Source organism: Desmodus rotundus, unplaced genomic scaffold (assembly GCF_022682495.2).
Source record: "Desmodus rotundus isolate HL8 unplaced genomic scaffold, HLdesRot8A.1 manual_scaffold_380, whole genome shotgun sequence".
In the NCBI taxonomy this organism is placed as follows: Eukaryota; Metazoa; Chordata; class Mammalia; order Chiroptera; family Phyllostomidae; genus Desmodus; species Desmodus rotundus.
This window is the reverse complement of record NW_026527457.1, coordinates 24,999-35,201: the sequence shown is the minus strand read 5'-3', so window position 1 is coordinate 35,201 and position 10,203 is coordinate 24,999. Positions and strand designations below refer to the sequence as shown.

General features: G+C 43.3%; 1 protein-coding gene across 1 annotated transcript; it reads right to left on the bottom strand.

Annotated features, from left to right (window-relative positions):
- Positions 1 to 7,760: 7,760 nt before the first annotated feature.
- LOC139440636 (ubiquitin-conjugating enzyme E2 D2B-like) lies at positions 7,761 to 8,526 on the bottom strand. Its single transcript, XM_071220482.1, has 2 exons — positions 8,452 to 8,526; positions 7,761 to 8,255 (listed from the first exon to the last, which is right to left on the bottom strand). The coding sequence occupies exons 1-2, from the start codon at positions 8,524 to 8,526 to the stop codon at positions 7,761 to 7,763; spliced, it is 570 nt and encodes a 189-aa protein (XP_071076583.1).
- Between the last annotated feature and the right edge of the window lie 1,677 nt (positions 8,527 to 10,203).

Below are 10,203 nucleotides of genomic sequence, written 5' to 3'. Positions count from 1 at the left end.
CCATATTACCTCCGTTTCTGCAATTCTGTTCCTGTTCGAATTGTCTGCGTAGTGTGGTTTTATTTTTGCCTTTAAGGTTAGGTCCTCTTTAGATGTGAATTTGCTGCCATTTTATTCACATTTTTTACCTTCTTTTTTCTTAGGGAAGTTTCTGTAGCTTTTCATATAATAAGGGCTTGGTGATGATGAACTCCTTTAACTTGAGCTTGTCTGGGCAACAGTTTATTTGCCCTAGCGTTCTAAAGGACAGCTTTGCTGGATAGAACAATCTTGGATGGAGGTCCTTGCATTTCATGACTTGGGATACTTCTTTCCAGCCCTTTCTTGCGTGCAATGGTTCTGTGGAGAAATCAGCTGACAGTCTTTTGGGGATTCCTTTGCATGTAACTGTCTCCTTACGTCTTGCAGCTTCTCAGATTCTCTCCTTATCTTTCATCTTGGGTAATGCAATTGTGATTTCTCCTGGTTGTTTCTATTTCGGTACAACTGTCTGGGACTCTCTGGGCTTCCTGGGCTTCCTGCAAGGCTCTTCCTAGTGCCACATTGGGGAAGTTCTCCATCATTCGTTTTTCCAAGAATTTTTCAATATATTGTTCTTCTTTCTTTCCTTCGGCCACCGCTAGGATTCTAATGTTGCAACATTTAAGATTTTCCTGGACGTTCCTAAGCCTCTCCTCATTGTGTTGAATAGTTGTTTCTTCATTCTGTTCTGCTTGAAGGAGTATTTCTTCTTTGTGCTCCAAACTTGTTCATCTGAGTCCCGCTGTCCTTCCCATCAGTGTTGGTTCCCTGAACATTTTTCCTCTATTTCTCTTTTCCTATCCTGCATTTCTTCCTCTATTTTGTGACCCTACTCAGCCAATTCTGTGAGCATGCCGATGACCAGCGTTTTGAACTGTGACTCTGATAGGTTGGCTAACCCTTAATCACTTAGCTCTATTTTTCCAGGAGCTTTGATCTCTTCCTTCATTTGGGCCATTTTTATATTTGTTTCAGAGTGCCTCTTATGTGGAAATGGGGAGAGGCTTACTGGTTCACCAGGGAAACCGGCGTTGCTGTCCTGTGAGCTGTGTGTTGTGGCGGGTCTGAGAGGGAACAATGGTGCTTACCCTGATCTCTGGTGACTTTCAGTCATTTGCCCTGCTATCCACGAGCAAACCAATCTCTTCTGGTGATGATTGCAAGGTCAGTACTTGGTGTATAAGTTGTAGGACTCCGTGGGTCTCTGCGGGAAGTCTTCTGTGAGGATGAGAGTTCTTTCCACCGAGAAAACCCTCACAGGTGTTTTCAGTTACATGTTTGAGGCTTTATTTGCGTGCCCTGGCACCTTTTCTCCCACGGTCTGTTTCCCTTCCCACATCGTTGCTCTTGGTTTATTTGCAAGCGAATGTGAGTCCACGGGCTCTGCATATGCCACCTTGCGGACACCAAACTTCAGCCGCTGCCTTGCAGCAAGTCCTCTCCAGTCATACTTCCCACTTCTACTCATCCTTCAGGTATGATTGAATGTTTCTTTTGAACTCCTTGTTGTTGGACTTCCCTACACTTCCATATTCGGGCTGTTGTGGTTCCTTGTTCTTGTTAAATTTGTTCTTGTCCTTGTTCTGGTTGTGAGGAGAAGAAGTGCATCTACCTAGGCCTGTGTCATGGCCAGAGGTGACTGGAGTGTCTTTCAAACAGGACTGAAATTTCTTCAGAGAGGAAATATTTATTATTACTTCTGTACAGTCTAGCATTTTTGGGTGGATACTTATAGTTTTAAAAGAGCATGTTCTTGTTGAGACTTCAGGACCATTTCTTGGGGGAACTATGCTTTATTTTATTTTACAAATCAGTAACTCGGGATTCTAAGAGATACAAACTATTCAAAGCTGAATACTAGACAGTGATAAAGCCAGTCCTGAGTGCCTCCAAAGTCCCTATTCTTCTTCACCACAGTGTAGATGTCAGAGACGTGTGGTTCTCACAGGTGTGGCTCAGTTGGCTGGGCCTCACACTAGAAAGTAAGACGTTTCAGGTTTGATTCCCATAGAGCACATTCCTGGGTTGCTCGTTTGGTGCCCACGTGGGATGGGAATGAGGGGCAAGTGATAGATGTTTCTCTTTCATATGGATGTTTCTATCTCTAAAGAAACCAAAATGTTTTTTAAAAAAGGATTTGTAATATTATTAATATGTTTGGAGGGAGATATAAAGGAAAAGTGTATTATTGTATTCAATATTTTATAAACAGTGAACCCTCTATGGTTTTTTTTTTTTCCTGTTAAGTGACCCTAGATAAGTGGTTTCCAAGTATGGAAGACAGGGGCTTTCAATCAGTTCTCTGTATCCTCTCATTATATGACACCGCGCCTACTCTGGTTTCTACTCTCTGTCAGAAGTGACCAACAGTAGCCTCGAGAGTCTCTCTGAAAGAAGGAAAGAGATGGTTACACACAAGAATGGACATACCAGTTGGAAGTGCAGCAATGGGAATTGCAGATTTGGCGCGTTACTACATGACCCTGAAATGATGCTTAGATCATAAAGAGCAGCCTGTCCTTTTCTTACCAATTCAAGAAATTGCATGACATTAAATTATCATACGTAAACCAAGGGCCTCAGATGTTTTAAAAAGTCTCTCATTTTCACGAAATCCTTCGATTGAAGCATTATCTTGATGTTGCCACGTGAAATACACATATAGAAGCAGTATTGTGATGCTGCGTGACAAGTCAATTGAACTATGTGATAGTCTTCATAGCTTTACAAGAATGAAGACCCTGTCATGATTTGTTGCTATCGTACGAGCCACAGAATTTATTGTCAAGAACTTGTCAGTGGAAAAGAAAAATGTACACTTTCTAGCACTGACATTTACTGGGAATAAATCTAACATGGGCTGAATGAGCACAACTCGGATGACACACATAACACTTACCACTGCCGTACTGTAACCATTATTGTGATGATAAGGTCTTAGATATCCCACAGAATTGGTGAAATATAGGATCAGTCCCACAGGGTATTGACTGTTTTGCTTACTCCTAGGGTGCAATAAATTGCATGGCTGTGTGTTGGTGTAATGGGAGAAAGGAAAGCAGTACATAGAAATATCTTTCTTCTAATTTCCCTAGATATTTCTCCTCACAGGTAAGTTTATATTTCATTGAATGTCTATATATGTGTTAGTCCAGAGCAAGTTATTTCTTAGTGACATGTGATTTTCAAGCACTCTTTATTGTTTTATAATGAATAATAGATGGAAATATTAAATAGGACTGCAGAAGAACAAAGTTATTTTCTACTGATGTTTTCTCATTTTCTCTTATTGCTTCCTTTAAAACTACACATTTCCAAAATGTGAAAAATATATCCAGTCAAGACATAGTGTAAACAAACATTTTTCTGAATGTTTTCTATACAGATAGTACATGAAATTCTTTTCAAAACACCATAAATTTATTTTTGAAAGAATGTATGTGTAGACCTAAGTAAGGATTATATACTTGTGTGTATATATCACTCATCAAGGTCTCCAATAGAGAGCATTATGTGATTAAATTCTATTTGGGTTACCTGGTAGCTAAGATTTGAATTATAGTTTTGTCAATGCTTAAGACTACAAGAAACTGATCTATCCTTTCTGGTGCAATACCGTTAAAGTTCATGAAAGCATTAAGTAGCGTGTCATTAAAATAAAGGGAAGGTTAAACTTTTTCTCCCAGTTGGACTCACAGAATAGTTCCCAGCAGCCATAGCTGCTTCTGACAATTGCTTCTCTCACTACCCTGGATGATGTGTATCTACATATGCATCTCATTCACTAAAGTAGAAGTGACAGGCTTTCTTCAAAGTTCTTGGATTCCATGAACTGGCCTCCACGATGACCTGAGTGAAGTGAACCATTATCCAAATGACTGTGGACGTGTTACCTGAAGGAAACTAATTTTCAGTGATGGTCCAGTAACAGTGTGGACACCTTCCTAGCAAGAATTTCTTGGATTACTTAAGAGCCTGACATAGGGTAGGGAGGCAGGACACAATGTGTTCTTCCTGTGGATAGAGTTCTCTGGTAGATTCAGTGAGGAGGGAAGGGAACATTCCCAAGTATTGGCCAAGTTGTTTGAAGGGACTAGTTTTTTAAATGGACATTTGGAGTGTTCTTTCTCCTACTACAGCCGTTCACACCTTTCCCCCTTTCCACTCCTGCTCCCAACTCCAGCCCCCCTTCCCTCTGCCCTTCTCCACACTCTTATCTGTGTCCAAGGATCCCGCATAGGTGTTTTTCCACCACTCCCTTCACCTTCTTCTTCCATTCCCCCAGCCCCTTCCCATCCGACAGCCCTCATTCTGTTTCGGTCATAATTCATCCATTTATACTTTCTTTGTTATTTTATAGTATTCATTGAATTCCACATATGCCAATCTTATAGTCTTTAATGCACTTTCCAAGTGGTAGATATAGTTTCAAAATACAGGGATTAGTGAGGATGTCTAGGGAAACATAATTAGACACATTATGATTCAAAACATAATTCATGTAGTAAGAGTGTCCTTCCTTGAACCTTTAATTCCACACAGCAGACTTGTTCCATTATGCTGTCAGCACTGATCCTATAAAATTAGCAAAAAAAAAAAAGTCCTAAATGGTATTTCTCCCTCACAGCCTGGCTTATTTCCCTTCGCAAATTGCTCTCTACTTCCATCCATGCCATTGCAAAGAGTATCAGCTCCTGAATTCTCTCTGATGTGTAGCATTCCATTGTGTAAATGTACCATAGTTTTGGATCAACTTATTACCACTGGCACTGATGTTGCTTCTAGTACTTGGCTATTATAAATTGTACTGCTGCGAACATGGAGGTGCACAGGTTCTCACTTTTAACTGGAATATAACAAGAAAAGAAAAAGCAAAGAAAATATAACCGGAGACATTGAAATTAAGAACATGGTAACAATAGCCACAGGTAAGTGGAGTGGAGATAGTGGGGGGAGAGTGGTCTATAGGAGCTACTGTACAGGACACAAGGACAAAATCAAAGGGGATGTTAGGGTGGGGGGAGGGAGGTTGGACTTGCCTGGGCAGGGAGGGATTGGGAGAAAATCCAGCCAATTGTAGTTAAATAAAATAAATAAACACATTTAATAAATTGAGGGCTTAAATCAGTTGATTTAACCTCATAAACCTTACTGCAGTTCTCAAGTCTCTACTTCCCGCTCTCAGAAACAAATGCACATGTGAGACTCAGTTCTATGTCTGCATCTGCTTTGTACAATTAACACGTGCTTTTAGCCTTTACTTTACTTCCCTTAGGTCAGTTCTTGTATCTGTTCATTTGCTGTTCATAGGAAGTCAAATCATTAACACACGTGACTCACTAATAGTACAAGAGACCCCCCAAACAGCACAGATCGGACTCTGTGACATGCTGGCAGAAGGCGCTTAGAAAGGAAACACCTGCAAACCAGCTACACTGCCATGAAACCAGGGAGGGCACTGGAAGATATTGAACACCAGAGCCAAAATATCTGCACTCCAAATTCCTTGGCTGAAGCTGGTAGACTGAAAATTGGAAGTCCATTTCACCTCTGATCACCTGATGGTGTCTGCCTGAAGTGCTCTGCAGAGATGAATGGTAAACCAAAGGAATGCTCCCATGCGTACACACTTTAACATGCCAAACAACCATGTTCAGAGGACTTGCTAAGACTCCCTTGTCCAGACCTTCTCTTTCTGATCACTGTTCTTAAGGGACAAAATCCTGCAACTCTGAAGGTGCTCTTTGGGGTATGAATTGTAAGCTATTGATAAGATATTTTTTCGGTTGAAGCACGTGATGAAAATGTGGCCTCACTCAAACATCCAGTTAGAAACAGAGACTATGCAGGCTGCCTGTAAGCTCCCAAGGTCCTGAAAATGATGTTAGATGCCTCTTTCTCAGGCCACCCAGGAACCAGCATGGCAGGAACCTGCACCCTAATGCTATGAAAGCACAATTTGAATAATCTCTCCTGTCGGTCCAGTCATCTGGATCTTCACCTTTCCCTTAGCCCTATCTCATGTTTCACGTGGAGCAACAAAGAACCTGCCCAAATGGTCTCTGCCTTTAGCCACTCTTGCATTTTGATTTCCGACCCTCTCGCTTGCTGGCTCCGATTGCTTAATTGTTCTTCCTCACTTCTAGTGTTGACCAACAGCATGGCGCATGTTGGAGGATTCTTCAGGTAGGATCCCAGCAGTGGAATATCTGGATGAAAAGGCAATCCCATTAATGAAGAAATTCAATATCGTTTCCAACAGTGAGTGCCCCAGTCTGCATTTCGACCCACAGGGCCAAAGGGTTGCCTTCGTTCTACAATCTCACCAGTATGCGTTTTGTGTTGACTTCTTGATGATGGCCATTCTGACTGGTGAGGTTATATCTCATTGTCGTTTGCATTTGCGTCTCTCTTGTCTGTCTTCCTGGTGTGGATAGCTCCTTTCCTTAATCACAAAACCTTAGCCTCCAGTATATAGCCCATGAGGCAATCAGAAGGACCTCAACAGCTGCTCAGTCACAGGAGAGCTCTAAGGACACGGGTGTGAATACACGCTTTCGTAGAGAAAAGGATGAAACAAAGAAAGAAAGTTTTCTTATTTTGTTATTTTTTTAATTGCCTGTACTGGGGGAGACACTGCTTATTGGAATTATGCAGGTTTTAAGCATACAAGTCTACGATTCCTCTGTAGTGTATATTGAATTATGTGTAGAGCACCCCATGTCAAGACGGTGTCCAGCACAAGCAGCTGTCCCACTTCACACCCTTCTTTTGCATCGCCCCTCCTCCTTTCCCTCAGGTCTAACCCTTACTGTTATCTGGGATGTTTTTTCTTAATCCCTTCCCCTTCCCCACCCAGCAGGCACAACCTCCCTGCTCTGACACCTGTTGGCCAGCTCTCCTAGGTGCCTGTCCCAATCAGCCTTGTTAGTTCAGTTTGTTCATTTCATTCTCCAAATTAGTGAGATTGTTTGGTATCTGTCTTCCTCTGACTGGCTTATTTCACTGAGCATAATGTTCCTCAGGTCCATGCACACTGTCGCAAGGGGACAGATTGGCATGTACTATTTATTGCATTGTGTGCACTTACCACTCATCTACTGATGGGCAGGCACTAGGGCAGCTTGTACATGTGAGCTATTGTCAACATGTGGGCATGTCCTGGAAATTGGGGTGCAATCCAGAGTGTGCAGGGAGGCATATATGTCAAAAAGGTGGGCATTGATGACTGAGGGTGGAGAATTCTTGCAACAAAACACAGTTTTCTTTTTGTGACAACTCCTCATCCACTTAATGTTTCTGCAGTTAAATGCAGGCCTGGTAGTAGAGGCTATGGGTTGCCGTTCACTTCTGCCAAAGCAAACCCCTAAACACACAGGTGCCTCAGAATGAAAAAGATACCTTATGAACTTCCTAATCTTCATCCAGTGGTCCCCGCCATTGTCAGTTCTAAAGTACTCCTGCTAAGCCCACCACACTGTTGTTCTACATTTCCTATCCCTAAGGAGGAAAGAAGGCCTTCAGTAAAATGTTTATTGGAACTGGCCTCTTTCCCGCTACCCCCATTTCCCAAGCATGCCCCCTTCCCCCTCACCTCTCACACCCACGCCACCCACGGCTTCCCTCCAGCCTCCACACACTCTAATGTGTCACATGTGATATTGGAAAGGATGCCTCCCAGAAAGTAGTCAAAGAACAGCCCATTCAAAAGCCAGGTGTTTTATTGAGGTGAGGGGTTATCATTTGTCCCTCATTCTCCTAGCATACTTCTTGGTCCAAGCTCGGGCCATGGTATCAAAGGCATCCCTGTCCTGTAAGTACATTCTCCCAATGGACGGAACAAAGGGGTCGTTGGGGTTGGGGTCACATAGCATGGAGGTGATGGATAGCAAGAGTTTGGATATGGTCAGTATAGGAGACCACTGGGACCTGAGAATATCTACACAGATATATCCCCTTCGGTTGATATTGGGGTGGTAGATCGGGGTTGGGAAGTAAATAAGCGGCGGCCTGAAGGGGTAATTGGGTGGGAATTGTATGTTCAGGCGGAACAGCCCACCCTCGTAGGGGCTGTCGGCGGGACCCATAATGGTCCCCTTCCATGTGAACATGCTGTGGTCCACCGGCCCCGCGAAGCACATGGGCGGGGGGTCGTTTGTGATGTCTGTCAGTTCCTTGTGCAGTCGCCTCAGAGCGGTGGATATGTCAAACGGAGCAGGGATGGTCCGGATATCCTGACAGGGACAAAGGGTCAGGGGAGACGATGGGTTAGTGGGGCGTGATTTACGAAGACCATGTTTAGAGGCACAGCCAACCCCCCAGGTCGGTGGGTAAGAGCTGGAGCCGGGCTGTGGGCTGTGTAATGGCGGCGGGTTGAAGGCGAGTTGCGGACTCACCTGGACCAGCAAGACCTGAGGGGCTCCTGCTCACCTGTGCTCCGCTCGTCCCTGGATCCTCAATCCTTGGCTCCTGTACCTCCTCCTGCTGCACCTCTGGCTCCTCCATCCATGCTTCTTCCATCACTTCCTCCTCTGCTACTGTCGGCTGCTCAATGTCTAAAGCCCAAACTGAGCTGCCAGGACGCAAGGCCTCCCTTCTACAGTGCCAACCGCTCCTACCGGCCTGCCACTACTCTTTCTTCAGGCCTGTCCCAAACGGTCCTGCGTTTCCCTGGCAGTATGGAACATGCTCTGTGACATCACAAGGGTCAGCTGAAGACATCAGCAAGTCAGTGGTAGCAAGGTCAGGAAAGACAGAGGGCCTGAATGAGAGGGAGTCATGGTTATAACAATAATTCTATAGTCATAATGTTATAGCAACTTATTGGAGCTGTCTATAAAATAAAGACATAAACAAACAAACAAATAAGTAAAAAGGGAACTTGTATCAAAAAAAAATGGTTCTAGTCCTCTGTATAGAATAAGGAAGCATGTCAGGCAAGGGAGTCCCCTGTGATATTTTACAACGAAAAGAGGAATACACTGGAAAAAGCACTACAATATTGGCTGCCTTTTCTGCTCCTGGTCACACTGCTGATGGGTGTTCTCCTATGTACATCACAATTTATCGAGGAGGTGCAGGACCTAACGCCAGCTCCCAGGGGATACTTTAGGAGTTTGTCATCAAAATCAAATGCTGTTTCTCACACATGACATGTGCATAGGTTTGATATGTCAGGAGAGAACAACAAGTTTCAGAGTCTATTGAAGGACAATGTATTGCGGCCACACTCTCAAGATTCTCACCCCATTGATTGCCAATCTTTGCTTCGGATTACAGTGTGAAATGCCAGGGGCAGAGAAGAGTAGGTTAGCTCCACCAGTAGATATGTAAAATGACCAGGAGCTTCTGTGCACACCATTAATCTACTTAGTTACCCACTGTCCAGGCATGGCTGCTTTTCTACACACACTTTGGATTTCATTGTACTGTTTGGGGCTTTTCTTTCAATTCAATTTCAAAGCTTGCATTTTGTTCAACCTATTGAAATCGTTGCGAAGGGGTGGAGGGCTCGATTTATTTCACTCTTGGTCCCACCCCTCACAGGAGCATGAGATTTAGATGCAATTGATATCTATAATGATCACCACTAATTTACTGAACAGGGTGTGGAGCATCTATGTTAGGTGCAAAGATAAATATGATATGATCTCCGAATTAAAGGCATTCATGGTCTGATGGAGGAAGAGGAAAACACGTTGACATGTATTTACGTCATTAAAATGGCATGCTACAATCCTAAAAAACATATTTAGAATCCATGGCTATAAGAAGGCCAAGGATCAAAGGAGACTCTGGAGGGAGTTCTATCTGATCTGAGTCAGGCATGATCACTGGCAGTTAGGTAGGAGGGGTGAGAAGAAATTAGGCAAGAGAAAAGGGCAGGAAGCAAAAATGGAAAGATTATAACTGAGCCAGGAGAACAAGCAGATGTGAAAGGCCTGCTGTGACAGAAAGCATGACTATTTCCAGGAATTAAATGCACTTTGGTGCATTGAAAAATGTGTGGTTTGAAGAATGCCTAAAGCCAAGAAGGCAATGTTGAGGTTGTGAACAGACTTTCAGATGAACTGATGAAGTTTTGATTTTATTCCATACACTGTAAGTAACCTGGAAGAACTTTAAGTAAATATGATGTGAATATTTTCTGTTTCGGAAAAGACTTCTCTAGCGCCTGGTGTG

Excerpts from the sequence above, each read along its gene's own strand:
- LOC139440636 (XM_071220482.1), bottom strand. The coding sequence starts at position 8,526 with ATGGAGGAGCCAGAGGTGCAGCAGGAGGAGGTACAGGAGCCAAGGATT. Across the intron at positions 8,256-8,451 it reads CAGGGACGAGCGGAGCACAG|GATATCCGGACCATCCCTGC; the intron begins GTGAGCAGGAGC and ends TGTCCCTGTCAG.